This window comes from Gymnoscopelus braueri (genome assembly GCF_963280865.1).
Source record: "Gymnoscopelus braueri genome assembly, chromosome: 8".
Taxonomy (NCBI): domain Eukaryota; kingdom Metazoa; phylum Chordata; class Actinopteri; order Myctophiformes; family Myctophidae; genus Gymnoscopelus; species Gymnoscopelus braueri.
This window is the reverse complement of record NC_137609.1, coordinates 30484899-30501349: the sequence shown is the minus strand read 5'-3', so window position 1 is coordinate 30501349 and position 16451 is coordinate 30484899. Positions and strand designations below refer to the sequence as shown.

Sequence of the window (16451 nt, the reverse complement as noted above, 5' to 3'; positions counted from 1 at the left end):
AGGCGTTGTCTAGCCTTCTTTGCTACAGTCTCTTTGTGCATTTTCCCTTTCAAGTCCTCTGTGATGTGCACATGAAGGTATTTGAAGCTCTCAAACCTCTCCACTGCTGTCCTGTTGATCATGAGGGCGGTGTAGGACCTCTATCATTGTCTACAGATGTTCAAGAAGAGGCTGTTTTCCTGGCACCACTGCAACAGGTCTGCCAGCTCCTCCAGATAGGCACTCTCATCATTGTTTTGAGATCGGGCCCACCACCTCTGTGTCTCCAGCAACCTTGCAATGGTATTGGAGCTGTTTCTGACCACACAGTTGTGGGTGCACAGGGAATACAACAGAGGACTCAGCATGTAACCCTATGGGGCTTCGGGACTTAGGGTGAAGGTGGTTGAGCTGTGACTGCCCAACCTGACCAGCAGGGTTCAATCCCATGTCGGCTAGTTTGACAGCTAGATTGGCGGGGCCTATATTGTTTAAGGCTGAACTGTAATCAACATACATAGCATAGCCCCTTCTATGTTGTTGTTGAGGTGGGAGATGGTGGCATGCAAAACTTGGGAGAGCTACAAGAGCTACACACCTTTACAAAGTATTATGGTAAAGTTTTGAGCAGTCAAGTATGTTGCGGTACGGTACAGTATTGGTCTCACTTTTTTGCAACGCTGGTTATCACTTTATTCATTTATTTTTATTCCTCATGTATATTTTTTCTATATGCTACAGGGGGACAGAGTGAGCTGGAGCTCTCCCCAAACATGACGAGTGTGTAATCAATATGAATACATGTGTTAATGTTGTCATCTTTAAAGAGAAGGGAACAGCAGTGACAGTAGGTGATGATCCCTCATGTCTGTGTTAACGTTGATGTCCTTAAACAGGGGACCAACAGTGACAGTAGGTGACGATCCCTCATGTTCTGTGTTAATGTTGTCATCCTTTAAAAAAAACAGGGGACAACAGTGACAGTATAGGTGATGATCCCTCATGTTCTGTGTTAATGTTGACGATCCTTAAAGAACAGAGGACAACAGTGACAGCATAGGTGGATGATCCCTCGTGTCTGAGTCATCTCACGCTTCGTTCTCCTCACAGGAATAACATTGAAAGGGGATTTAGGCGAGACCTTGACATGATAGCTGTCAGCAAATAGAAAAGCGTCTATTACGCTGTGTGTGCATGCGTGACGTGAGTGGGCACAACTGTGCTCAGGTGTCTGTAGATACAGTGTGTGCAAGGGTATGACTGAGTACATAAGCATACAGTACAGTACAGTACAGTACAGTACAGTACAGTACAGTACAGTACAGTACAGTACAGTACAGTACAGTACAGTACAGTGCAGTACAGCAGTGGTTCTCAAACTTTCTCATGTTAAGGACCCCCAAATTGACACTTATTAGCCCGCGGACCCCCATTTGAAAAGATATGCCAAGCCCCCATATGAGAAGATTTTTACGGCTCTAGCAGTGATTCTCAACCATTTTAATTTCAAGGACCCCCACTTTGACATGCATTAGGCTACGAACCCCCATTTAATGGCAGTTCTATCTCTGGGACCCCAATTTATATTGTAAAATCAATGTTAATTTAACTCTGAGAGTTACAGACCCAGGGTCCATTTGGTTCCTATAACTATCCATCATTTAGCTGGGGACCCCCTGGAACTCCCCCAAGGACCCCTGGAGGTCCCCGAACCCCACTTTGAGAACCAACGCAGTACAGTACAGTACGTATGCGCCTCGTGGATCTCTACACGTTTGTGCAGAAATGGTGCTATAGAAAGTCTAGGTTCAAAAGATATGTTTTAAGTGTCATTTAAAGCTTTTACAACAACAGATCTCTTCAGGTGAGGTGTTCCATCATTTTGGAGCATAATTGAAGAAAGCTGCATGTCCAGTGTTTTTTAGGGGTCTGCATATCTAGTAAGCCTGTAGAAGAGGATCTAAGGGCTCGTAAAGGAACATAATACAACAGGGAGTCTGTGATGTAGGTCAGCCCGAACCCGTTGAGAGCTTTATAGTAGAGAGACTTTAAATTGGACCGCGGAAGACACAGCTCGTGTAGTTTAGCTAAGACTGGAGCGATGTGTTCTCTCTTTTCTGTTTTTTGTTGACAGTCTAGCAGCAGAGTTGTGACTAAGTTGTAACCTTTCAGTTACTTGCTTGTCATGACAACAACCGTTGACCTCTGCTGCCAAGCAAACCCTGTCAACGGTCTTTTGATGCATACCATTACCCAACGCCAAAACATGAAAATACTAACGCCTCTGATCCCTGGCTCAGATTATGGATAGTATAGCAGTATTAATCTCTTAAACCATCTGCAAGCTCACACTCTCGCTTTTGAGCAATCGGCTATTTTAGCTATTAGTTGTATGTGTGTTTACGTGTGTGCATCCATGTTGATGTGCATTTGCATGCAAAGGAATGCGTTCCTCTCCCCCAAAAAACATTGTAACATACAGTACAAATAAAACGAAAAACTCAATCCTTGTCGAGGTCCCTGCAGCAACGAAGATTTAGATCTCGCTCCCTATCTCGCTCACTGCCTCTATGAGTTCAGGACCACATGGGGAGGACTTGCGGGTGGGTTGCTGCACTTTTACGCCCCTATCCAAGAAGTTCACCCACCCCCCCTTCCCTTTCCCTTTTTTCCCCTCCGTTCATTAGCTTTGATAGATGCTGGAGTGTCAGAGGAGATTAGGCAAGGAGATCTACGCCCCACTCCTCACACCAGGGGGTTGGGGTTTGGGGTTGGGGGGTGGGGCGTGCTGGCGCTCCGCTGTGATCGGAGGGACGTCTTCCTAATGACTTATTCATGTCGCTGCACTTTTCATATTTTGTTCACTCGTCACCCTACCGCGAACGTGCACATTGCTCTCGCTGCCCCCCCCCTGCTGCCACCTCCTGTCAGCCCCCTGTACCTTTCTCATTGCCAGGTGGAATTCCGCAGGGGGTCGCCTGGGAGACGACGGTGGGGGGGGGGTATGTGCGAGAATCTGCCGGAAATAGGCGATCTACAAGCTTGTAACATGTCACGTCCACGACACGACATGAGCTTGAAGTTCGGCTATTTCCGGCTCACGACGGCGTCGTGACGGGATATAAATTACGGAGAAGGAGACATGCAGGGAAGGAGGGGAAGTGAGGTGATCTCACACTCCCTCTCTTTTTTCTTTCTCTCGGTTGCCTTTTCCTCTCGCTCTCTCGCGCGCCGCCTTCCTGCGTTTTGCATAGCTCTCCATTCATATGAAGTTCCCTCACAGCATGTGGGCAATATGATTTGCATAATTGCCCGTTGTAAGTGTGAGAGAATAAACACTCCACACTGCCCTTGATTATCTCGCACCCCCCCCCCCCCCCAACACACACAAACACACACACACTGATGAGTATGTGCGGAGGGACCGGCAATAAGAGGCCTCAAATTAAGGGACTGCACACTAGCCGTAATCCCATAGCCGGGCAGAATAGGACAAGGGGCTTCAGAGGGTCTAAGTGAGAATGTTTACCTTGTTGTTTTCACGGGGGTTTGAGGATTACTCATAATTAATTGGACCACCCCCATGTGCTGAAATACCGTCAGACAAATTATGTAAACACACACACACACACAAAATAAAACATTTCACTGGTGTAGCTTAGTACTGTGAAACAAACTCACTCATGCTGTCTCTCTGTCTCTGTCTCTGTCTCTGTCTCTGTCTCTGTCTCTCTCTGTCTCTCTCTGTCTCTCTCTCTCTCTCTCTCTCTCTCTCTCTCTCTCTCTCTCTCTCTCTCTCTCTCTCTCTCTCTCTCTCTCTGGAGCAACATAATGAAAACCGATTTTCAGCTCCAGCCCACAGGTTACAGCATAATTGTTTATTGTGTAATTATGTGTAGGCGGTGAGCTGTGATACATCTGATGTAACTTGAGACTATTTAGCCTTTGTGGAGGAAGACCATTGGAAGGCTTGACACCGTACATGGTTTCAATCCAGCGGAGAGTTTGCTGGTAATTCTGTGTCACATTCCATGTATCACATGCTGCTGGCGAGAACAGCCTTCACTTTGCGGTCAGATTACAGGTGTTACTAGACAAGTACAACCTGGCTTGATGGCACGCGGACGACCATCAACCACAATGTGTTAGTCACCTTGATTCAGATCACCATCTGTGTTGCACAGGTGTTACCTGGCATACCTGAGTTGCATATAAGGGCATTTATTCTGCTGGACATTACCCTGTTGTTGACCCCATAGCTAGAGCTGCCAGAAAGGTTCTACCAACTCATGTAATGTAGGATGTACATGTAGCAGATCTACAAGCTCATCAATGTGTCCTTACACGGACAAATGTGTACGTGGCAAGACTTGGCGTTGTCCGTGGTAAATTTTAGTTTTTGATCATTTTGATCAGAATATGTTTGACACTGATTTACTATGACACTATGTATGGTCCATTAGTAGTCCTCTAGGACTGTGGTTCTCTAAGTTTTTATTTTCAAGGACCCCCATTACTCTGAGAGTGCACAAATGCACTCTCAGAGTTACAGACCTGTAAAGGTAATTCAAGGCTATTATAGCCCTAATGTGTTTCCGGTCATATTATTGTCCGCTCATGTGTATGTCCATGGCAAAAAATGTATTTTGACAGAAATGTGCACCACAAGCCAACATGACGATGACTCCTGCAAATGAGGGAAACAAGGATTTAATTCAAAGACCTAGGATGCAGCTACGGAGTTAACGAGGACTTAAGTTATTCACAACATGTGCGCCATGTTTTTACCCTGCAGGATAACAAACTAAAACATCGACCTAGGGTTTCTTCAAGATATGTAAGATCTCTCTGAGAATAGTTATTGGCAGAGGTGGAAAAAGTACTCAAATGTTTTACTTAAGTAAAATTGTCGATACTGCAATGTAGATGTACTCTGTTACAAGTAAGAGTACGGGCTTCTAAATTTACTTGAGTAAAAGTACAAAAGTATTGGTATCAAAATGTACTTAAAGTACTAAAAGTAAAAGTACTAAATGTTTGAAAATAGCATAGGTATAAAACAGGACTGAAGTGGTTAATGTATGTTTTATAATGTAATGATTTATATGTGCAAAGTAACCAAAGTTTTCAAATACTTGTAGTGGAGTAAAAGCACAACATTTGCCTCTGAGATGTAGTGGAGTAGAAGTCAAAGTACTGAAAACTGTTCAGTACCATTATTGGTGGATTCAAATGAAGCATTCAAATGTGTGTGTGTTGTCTGTTCCCAGGTGACGCATGCACCATGTCAGAGTACAACAGGCTGAAGAGCACGCTGCTGGACATGCAGCCCGCGGCTCTGCACACCGGCGAGCAGCACAGCCGCCAGAGGGACATGGAACAGAAGAGGGCGCTGGTGGACACCATGTTCAAGTACCTGGACGGTGACGGTGACGGGCGGCTGGGCGCAGACGAGCTGGCACAGGTGGGCTCCCATCGTGGATCCGTAGATCAAGTGGTTCTCGAAGTGGGGTCCGTCCGGGGATAAATTAGTACTTTTCCAGTTGCTTTATTTCTGGAACACAGTTCTTATATGACGTGATCTAAGATTCCCCTTTGGGATTTTCAAGAGAAAAAATAACACCAGGGGGATAGTGCCCTCTAGCGGCAGTGATGTCAGACTTGACACGTGCTCTAATCGAAAATAGCCGATCTACAAGCTCACAACTTGTCGTGATGTGACGTGTTGTGAGCTTGTAGGCTAAAATATTTTCAAATGGGGTTCCATTGCTAAATACATATCAATTTGGGGTCCTTGACATGAAAATGTTTGAGAACCACTGCCATGCATATCACAGTAAAAGCCACAGTGTTCCAATCAGGAACTTATTTTAACCACTTTCAACCTGGCAACTTTTGACAAATTCCTGGCAAATTCTTAAACTGGCAAAAATAGCCACAAACTCACAAAGCAAAGTGGAAAAAAGTATATATAAAATATACATAAAACGTGAAAGGTCAAGTATTATAATACTTCATTATAAAATGCTTTATTGTTGAGGTTATTGTTATGAAGCAATATGAGTAGTCATGAGTTCTTATAACTATAATTGTACAGTGTTCTAATCAGATTATATAAAGCATTATAATCATGTTTCTAATGCATTATAGACATGGGCTTCATAGAAAGTGTTACCCATTGTCCTAAAACACACAAACAAACCCCCATCTGGCACATTTTGTCTCCACAAACTGATGTGAGGGAGTACAGTCTGCTGTGTGCCACGTATGCTGTGTGCCACGGCCATGGCCACGCGGTGTGGGAATTGGATTATGGAGGGCATCATCTGGTATCAAGAAATGGGCATCAGAACCGGGTGTTAATTAGACGAACCCATGCCATGATCATGATGCCAGAGAGGAATGGATTATCCACACACTGATACTTGCTGCTTCCAAACTGCTCATTAATTAGAAAGTATACAACGTTTTGGGAACCGCTGGTTCCCAAGGCTATTTACTTACTTACTTACTTAGTTACTTGTGGTGGAAAAAGTACTCAAAAGTATCAATACTGCAATGAAGAAATACTCTGTTAAAAGTAAAAGTCTGGTATTCAAAATGTACTTGAGTAAAAGTACAAAAGTATTAGTATCAAAATATACTTAAAGTACCACAAGTAAAAGTACTCCTTATGCAAAAGGTCCCATTTTGCAAGTTTTCTAATGTATAAAATCCTTTGAAAATAGCAGATCTACAAGCTCACAACGCGTCACGAAGCGAGCTTGTAGATCGGCTATTTTATAATTGCCAAAGTATATAGGTCTCAAGTGGGTTCGTAATAATAATCAAAATCCACAAGGTAAGAACTAGTAAATAAAGTTTTCAAATAATTATAGTGGAGTGCAAGTACAATATTTGCCTCTGAGATGTAGTGGAGTAGAAGTAAACATATTGCAAATTGGAAATACTCCAGTAAAGTAAAAAAATACCTCAAAAGTGTACTTAAGTACAGTACTTAAAATAGAGCTAATGGTCTTAGTCAGGTACATGACGAAGACCACACAGGTCAAAATTTGGGAGCATTAAAAACTGTGTGCGGATACTCTTGTAGCCTACTGAATTATATATTTTTTCTTTACCTTGCACCGGTTTTAAATTATTTCTTGTCTGTGACCTTCTGATTACCAGAAGTCCTCTGTACCCACTATAAGCTACAGCCGCCCCCAAGGTGTGAACCATGCTCAGGTGCATGAGGTCTGACCTGATGAATATCCTGTGAGATCGAAACGTTGTCGCAATAATAAAGTCAATCCTTTGCCTTGAAAACGGTGTGCGGGCTCTGCCGTCCTTTCATATTAGTTTTATTGGACCAGCATAAGTATGCTTTGTAATTAACTAAAATAAACAGGCAAAAATCTTACCAGAAGAGGGACCTTAAACCCAAAACCCTTTTTTTTTGTTGTCAGATCCTACAGTAGGTGAGACTTGACCTTTGACACGATCTAAGTGTCTCAACCACCCCAATTGTATAAGTTATATTGTTATAACATACTCTACCATACAGATGAGACAAATTTACATTTTATTCATTAAAAAAAAGTTACTATTTTTTTTTTTTTTTAAAGAACTTTTTTATATTAATGTTATATCATCATTACAATCTTACTGTTTTGCCAATTGATTGGGGGCCCACTTGCAATATCCTCACAGCCAGTGGGCCCTGGCCAATAGTTAGGGAATCGCTGAGCTAGAAGTTAGACTAGATGAAGCTGAAGGGACAGAACTTGTAAATTGTAAGATTTCGAGAAGAGCGACTTGGAGTAGAGTTTTGGTCTCGTCATTGAAAGCAACTGTATGAGCCAGCACACATATTATTCAACAAGCACAGAAGCCTCTTCCACTTTGGTTACCCTCTGTTCACTCAAATAGATGGAAACAACCTCTGGCGCACAGTTTTTTAAACTCCTCTCAACAGAATCAACTGTCGCTGACAGTTTCTGTACTTTCTGAGAAGTACACCTTTTGAATATAATCCACATTCTCTCTGGCAAAATCCACATAAGACTGCTTTTCTACCCTCTCATACTGTAGCTTCAGAATCGCTGCTTCTAAGCATACGGCACCGACTCATAAGCGTGCAAGATAGCCGCTTTAACTGTATCATAGACAGTGCTTTGAGCTAGGGTTATTGAGGAATGTAAAACAAAATCATCTGAATAAGACTTTTTTGTTGAAACGTTAATCAATAAGGCCTTGACTGGGAGTCCTGTAAGCTTTAGTGTGCAGATCACAAACACTACAACAATAATGTCCAATATTCCACCGGCCACAGAATTCCTACAGCAGCTATCCTTTTATAAATATGTGCATTTCCGTCCGTCCGTCCATGTGTCCCTAGAGGGTATTTTGCGATCTGAATGACTACAAACTCGGCCTGTGTATAGCCAAATCTGTCTATCTGAGTTTCCTCTCATGTGCCCACCTCAACCTCTCACGTTCAAACTCAAACTGTCTTACTTGTTTTCTTACCTTTCCCTTTTCTCCAACTGAATATTTAATTCCAATTCTTTCAACCGTGTAACTTGATCCCCAGCTGGAGTGTGTGCTTCTCATCCCGATCACCTTCCTCCTGCTCTGTGTAACTGCTCTTCACCGTCAGTTTCAACAGAGCCTCCCACCTGTTCTTTATTCCAGTAGTTCCCAAACATTTCCCTGTCAAGGACCCCACTAATTGAAAAACTTTAGCCTGCCCGACTCATATTTTAAAAGTTATGCAAGGGACCTCTGTAAGAGACCAGCTCACTGGCATTGTGGGTAGAGTGTCCGTCCTGAGACTGAGAGGTCGAGGTTCGATCTCCGTCTGCGTCATACCTCCGTGTGGCACACCTCTTTCCCCACCTAGCTGGGTTGGCTCCCACAGTGTATGTTTGCTTGCCACCAGTTCCGGGTGCCTGACACAGTGCCCAGCCAGGCCGTGACCCGCAGGAGGCCTCTGTAGAGATTCACGTTTCTGATGTGTTCCGCCCATGTGACATAAAGTTCCATTATTAGCATTCTTGTGTAGCTACAACTCACAGAAAAAGTTGGGAGCAGTTAGGGAGTAAGTGTTCGACACATAGTCTGGGCAAGCCGGGGGACCTTTTGATTCCCAGACGGCCTCTGTACCGATTCAGCTATGGCCGACCATGTACTGTATCAGTTTATCAGATACCGTTTACAAGTACAAACATTCAGTTAAGGAATCAATAAACCCTGAATTCTGCCTTACTCACTCCAAAAGGAAAACACTCACGTACATTCACTCAATGCAAAGTAATTGCGAACAAAGCCCAAGAAAACATATGAGAGCTAGAGCAGTCATTTACTATATTGCCTGCTTATCATTCACTAGCAAAGACCACACCACCAATCAAGATGTGTTTAACTGTGATTTATTGAGGAAAAACAAAACGGAAAATGAAACTGAACAAATGAAATGTGTGTGAGACTTGATTGCTGAGGTCTTCGATTTGCTTTTTCTGTTTTGGGCAAGCTTCGTAGGGAACACACCGTAGCTAGTGAGCATGATGAATCCACTCAGGGCCCTGTATAAAGATGAAAGAAGAGTAGAGAATAGAAGAAACAGGAGGTTGGGAGGGAGGGGCACAGAATGCGAGAGCAAAAAGGAAGGAAGAGGGTTAGGTGAGTTTAATAGGAAAACTGAAGTAACATGTTTGAGGTATGGTCCTGAAATTCTGTTATAGTTTACAAGTGTTTGTGAAATTAACCAAAAGACAAAGCACAGCACCACAAATCTAAACAAGAGATGTGTATGAAAACAATACTTACCAAGTGCCCAGTTCCTTCTACCTACTGTAAAGCACTTTAACCCTATCTGCCTGTAATTATCTATCATTCTTCAGTATTCTCGAGTATGCTAGCGTGAGCCAAGTTACTGAGAAGGAAAAAAACAAACCAGAAGGATCATGTTGTGACAAGTATAACAAAAAACACAGAAACAAGTCTAAGGAAATTGAACACATAACCAATTCAGAAAATAAACTATCTGATGAGCCCCCAAAGTGCCCAGTATATCGCAGATGAAAAGGTTTATTAGCTAAACTAAATGGACAATGTGATGATATTGAACTGTTTGGTGCTACTTTATATGTTTATGAATTGAATACCAAGGACCTCAATGGAAACAAGACCGCAAGGACTTTGGACGGACCTTTTAGACGTCCGAAGTGTTTTAACTGTACTTGTGCTGTTTTTACATTTCTGCCTAATAAAATATTCAATCAATCAAACAAACAAATCATACTAAACATAACAAAACAGCAGCGTTGCTGCTGTAGAATGAGAAAGGTAACTGCAAGCTTAAAAGTCACCTTAACAAGACCTCTAGCCATGTAATGAGCCAAACCTTTTTCTCAGAGCAAATTCTAAACATTGCCAAATAGTTGAAACAATTGCACTTGTTGCCTGTGCAGTGTCACTTGCTGCTAAGGTCTTTAACCCATTAAGACCTGGAACTGTGTCATTTTTAGATTTGAGCTAAAAAGCATTATTTTACACTTTAGGCTATTTTTTGAAAAATCGTGAAAATGTGTGCAAATCTTCTGAATATATATATTTTTAAAGCGAACATTTTTAACTCAAATCTTTGCTTCTGGGGGTCCCTGGAACAAAATATTTTGATGGGGGTCCGCGGCCAAAAACATAATTTTGGGGGTCCTTGACATGAAAAAGATTGAGCGCCACTGATATAGAAACATAGGTTTTTCAGAAAACTGTTGAAATTTAGGAGACATGTAGAATCGGCTTCAGGTCTCAATGGGTTAAACAAATAAAAGTAGTTTGAAATGAGACGGCTCACTCCCTGCATTTAAATGATGATAATGATGCAAGAAAGGTCTAGGAATGAAGTCATGTTACATCAGAAACAAGTGAAACGATACTCAGCCTCTGTGAAATGTAATACAAAAGCGATACAAAATGCCTCCTGCATCAAAATGTTGTACTGGACATACTACATATTTTCTCATTTCAAATACGAATGGTATTTGATCTATTGTCACCTGAATGTTCTAACTGGAGTCAAATGTCTAACTGTAGCTTACTTTCGGGATCAGATATGCAATACATAATAAAACACCCGTCTCTGGTGTGTCTGCAATATCTCAGACGTCTGACTGAAGATTTTGATCCCGTCACACAATTATTAATGTTGACACGTTGCCTGGAAATCATTAGGAAAGACATTCATCCTCTTTAGCGCAATCATGCTTTAAAGATCAAAGGATGTGGAAAAAAAAGAAAGACACTCTTAAATGTCATCATAGAGGACTGCATTTTGGGGATGTCCATCTTTATTCATAAATGCCCTTAAAGGCATCAAGGACATTTCAGCCTGATATCATGGAGCATATTTTGTCACAGAGACAAAAGAGATGAAGGTTGTCGTGTCCCTTTATCTATCATGACACCCAAAGTGCAGCTATGTAGAGAAACAACAGAAAAGAAAAAAATTTAGAAGTAGAGAATATTAAGTAGAATGTCCAAGAACAGGGCTGTATTTTCAGGTTTGAAACTGATGAATTAGCACAGATATAGTATAACATAGATTTTTTTTTTTTTTTACATAATAATTGGATTCTATCTACTCCATAAAGTTGAAGTTGTCTGTCTGTCTGGACAGATATATATACCCTACTGTACATATGGAGATCCCAGAACTCTCCCAATTTGGTGCGTCGCAGCTGCATTCTGTACTGACATCCTAGACTCGCCTCCAAGTACTATGGGTACAATGAGTACTGCACTGAGTACTATGAAGTAGTCGTGCAATACGTCATTTCACCCATCTAGTTGCTGATGCTGGATAGGAGGGAATGGAGGGCGGAGATCCAGGAATTCCAAATTGGTGTCCGCTACTCGCATTGCATTGCATTACATCGCATTAATGGAAAATGTCACACGTCATATGAGACTCAGCAGAGTCAGTCTCTCAGGAACAGCCACATGCTATATATATATAGGGGTTCCCAAACATGGGAAACACCTTCTGTTTTCTATTTTTTCACGAAAATGGTTACAAAAAGAAAAAGACTGTAGCAGATCTACAAGATACAGTAATGTCACTCCTACAAACTGTTACGAAAACGTCCTCTCCTTCTAAAAAGGTCAGATTTATACAGAATGGGTGGGCTTTGTTGGTTTGTTTCAAAATTAAAATAACTCGTATTCATTTGTACGCGTGTGTGTGTGTGTGTGTGTGTGTGTGTGTGTGTGTGTGTGTGTCCAGATGTCCATGAAGGAGCACTTGGAGGACAGTCTTCTGGAGTGCACCATGCAGGACCTGCTGCGATACGATGACTACAACAACGACGGACACCTCACCGTGCACGAGTTCTACACCGCATTCCGTGAGTCTTCATCCTCTCTTCCTCCTTCTTTTGCACTCTCTCCGCTATGTGGTCGTACCATGTCACTGACAACTTGGACAATATGCACATTTGCACCTTCTCTGTTAACATAAAGGTCCATGTTTGCATCTTTTACGCAGAGTTGTACCTCATATACTGTTCCGCTCATGTACTGTAGAACATGACCATTTGAACATAAAATGTAAACACTGTTTGTTTTAATTTGCACTCCAGAACGGACAGTTTCAACAATATTAGTTATTTGCCATGGGTTACATTCAGTACGTATCATATGCTACATGCAAGGGCTTTCATATTTTTTCTGATTGGGGGACCAGTCATATGCTACAAAGTGGAACGGTGTCCACAACATGAAACTTTTTTTCAAAAACGCAACCTTGTTATCAAGCGTCAAAATGGTTGTGCGCCAAAAATAGATTAGCTTTTATTCCACTATACCTAAACACCTCCTTTCTCCCTGCCATGTCTGTCATGTCCACCCTTTTCCGTGTGGCCGTCAGGACCATGATAGTAGTGGATAAGCTATAGCTAAACTGGTAATACCATGGCATACCTGCTAACCTGTGTGCCCGTAGCCAGCCATGATTAGGCTATAGCTTCTGAGAAAGCTCTAATGGCCTGTGGGCTTTAGGCTTAGAGGCAGCAAAGAACACCTGCGTTTCCTGCCTTATTAAGACCCATAATCGCATGGCTGCCAGCATGGGCTTCTTTTCTTTTCTTTACCAGGTTGCTGTGGCCATCAGATGGCATAGCAACCTGTAACTACATTTGTCTCCCATTCTCAGGCTAACCTTCGCCCACACACACATGTACAGCTGTATTTATACACCTTTCTTATTTCTCCTATTTCTGCCACTGCATGAGTTATATCTGACATGCAAAATGGCGACTGGCTGAGACCATAGCTGATAAAACCAATACATCATGCCGTTAGTAGTGGCAGGCGGCCATTTTGAGGGCTCACATTCAGCCTGTTCGAGTCCATTAAGCCCCACCAGTCGTTTAGCGTCCTAATGACTGGTTTTAGTGGGAGCCATTCGTGCCATTATTCAGTTACTCTCCCTTCACGTTGCCAGATGGCCCGTGAATGGCCGTTGCGTGGCATTTATCTACCTACAGGCCTGGCCTGTGAGAGTTTGTCAAGGTGTTTTATGTCTGACACGCATGTGAAAGAGTGGATCGGGACTAATAAAACAAGCTATTGATCACACAACGCTCAAGGTTAACTGTTGGTCTACGGAAAAGAATCCACAGAGAGGAGGAGGGGGGGGGGGGGGGGGGGGTTAGTCGTTCTGAGTGGCACATCTGGTGTTCTTGATAAACACAATCATGCGGGAGTGTGTGTGTGTGTGTGTGTGTGTGTGTGTGTGTGTGTGTCGGCCGTTCCCTCCCTCAGTGAGTGATCAGGGAGGCTGTGAAGCCAGGAAGCGCAGGTGTGTTTGGTGGAGTGGAAATCGACAATATGGGAAAACACTTAGGACCGGAATGCAAAATGGTGCTGCAGCAGGACGCTGCACAAGTCCGACGTCTCACTCTGTTCTGCGTGCAAATTCCTGACTGTTTAATTAACTCTGAGCATGTACAATGGACACGTAAGTCAGGATTTTGCAGTGTACCTTAAAACACCTACACCTGGCATATTATCACCCCAACTCAACTTCTTTATTGTCGCATCACAAGAGTACAGTTGTAAAAAAAACAAAAGACAAAAAAAATCCCATCACATTCAAAGGGGAAAAGAATAGAGATAGAAAGAAAACAAGGAAAACAGGTTAGAAGAAATGGCAATGGAATGAGGTAGTTAAAGCAGATATAGTAACAGACACGGTATATACATACGGTAACGGTATAGTAGCAACAGGTATAAAAGCTTCTGGGGGACGCAAGTAGGGATGGGACGATAATCGTTATTATTATCGCTCACAATAATCCTATTGCAGAGACTAAAATGTATCGTGAAATTGTCCTCCGTCATACACTGGGATCAATTCACCTTTGCCGAGCTGCATATTCAGTACCACTTAAACCCTCTAGAATTGGTAAAACGCACCTGTAAAGAACGTACTTGATACAGTCTTTTTTTCACTCTCTAACTCTCTTTGTCAAAAATAGCCGATCTCACAAGGTGTTGCGTTGCGATGCGTTGTGAGCTTGTAGATCTGCTATTTTTGGCAAATGTTCCACCCCAGACTATGGATGCTGGGGTGAGTGGTTAACAAAAGTGACATTTTAAGAGTTGTTTTAAGCATATTTTGATTATCGCGATAATATCGTAAATCGCTATTATTTTGCTCACAATAATCGTGACATGAAATTTTCATATCGTCCCGTCCCTAGAAGCAAGCGATCCAAAGCCCCTTGTTCAGTTGACATGTGTTGACGTTGACACACAACTTGCCAAGGACCTATCTAAAAGAAAAAGACCTTTTATCATCTAGTGTTGTCCCCACACTCCCTTCTGCGTGAAGGGAAATCTGATTGTTTCTGTTTTGTTTTTTTCGTTCTCTTTGCCTTATTTAATGTATAGACCTTGACAAGTAGCTCACTCTGCACAGCTCCATTCTGCCGCTGTCCAATTTCATTCCCTTCTTTGAACACAAATCTAATAGTGTGGAATTTGTCTCAAGAATGCTCCCTGGATGATTGTGTTCATATTGATTTTTGTTGCCTTATTCAAGCTTTTACCAGCTCAGCGTGTTGCTTTATGTTGTTATTTTTCTCTCATCGTCCTAACACAGTCTTGGCACCTCTCCCCCCACAGACTGTTAAACAGGTTCTGCTTAAACAGCCCCTTTCTCTCTGTAGCTACTGTACTGTCCTCCTGCATGTTATGATCAATATTCAATGAAAAATAATCAGCTCAATTTTACTCCACTGCAAGAATGTAACTAGACTCACAAGTCAGTCTCCAAGGCTTTGTTCATATACTGCAAATATTATGATCTTTCACGTTGTTTTCGCGTTGGTGGTTCTTAAACTTTTTCATGTCAAGGACCCCCAAAAATTATATGTATTTGGCCGCGGACCCCCATCTAAAAGTATTTTGTGCCAGGGACCCCCAGAAGCAAAGATATGTGTTTTATTTATTTATAGCAGATCTACAAGCTCATAGCGTGCCACAGAGAGCTTGTTAATCTGCTATTTTTGAATAGCCAAGGTACATGGTTAAAGTGGTTAAAATGATTGTGATGCTATATTAACTATGCTGAGGACCGCCTGCAACCCCCCCCCCTGCCTGCAGCCCCCCCCCCCCCCCACCTGCAAACCCCCCCACCCCCCCAAGTACCCCTGGCTTTTGAGAACCACTGGCTCACACAACGCATCGCGATGCAACACACTTGCACAGCTTGTAGATCGGCTATTTTCAGTGAGTGACACAAACGCATATGATGAAGTATAAATCAAGCTTCAGTGTTTCCAGACTGAGACACATCTTTAGAAATCAGAATTGAATCAAATGTTTTTTGTCCCGAAATAAATCTTATTTGGGCTTCCAGTGTAGTGGGCATATACTGTAGATTTGTTAGCAGCTGTACTCGCCACCATTCTAGCAATACCTTGCATATGGAAGTCCCCAGATATATCGGTAGTCGGGGATCACTGATCGTCTGGCGAGACTGGAATTAGGCCTGTCACAATTATCACATAATCGTCTAATCGCAATAGTTTGAGAATACTTTTGCATAATCGTCATGATTGTCAAAATCGTTTCCATGATCAAAAATACATTTTTGATTATAAAAATGCAAGTACAGTAGTTTCAACGACATAAACACAACTAAACACAACTAAATCGTTAATCGCAATTATTTGTATGACAATTAATCGTCAACTTAAATGTTGTCATCGTGATAGCCCTGACTAGAACAGTGAAGGGTCTGCATCATCTGCACTTCAGTCATTTAGCTGATAGCAACAGAATGAACTGGACCACCTGAAACGCACACAGGCGACCAGTAATAAGCTGTGCGGGGGTGAAACGGTGCAACATTCTGAACAGTGATCTGATACGTCTCTGTATGTCATGTGAATGAACACGTATCATAGTGTGGTGAGAGTGGA

General features: G+C 42.4%; 1 protein-coding gene across 1 annotated transcript in view; it reads left to right on the top strand.

Moving 5' to 3' along the window:
- The window catches only part of fstl4 (follistatin-like 4), a gene marked incomplete at both ends in the record, with an annotated part of 288121 nt that overhangs the window by 191032 nt on the left and 80638 nt on the right, over positions 1-16451 (top strand). The window contains 2 exons of the mRNA XM_080435198.1: positions 5250-5443; positions 12248-12368. Of these exons, the coding sequence (XP_080291324.1) occupies positions 5250-5443; positions 12248-12368 (315 nt within the window). The remainder of the gene's footprint in view (positions 1-5249; positions 5444-12247; positions 12369-16451) is intronic.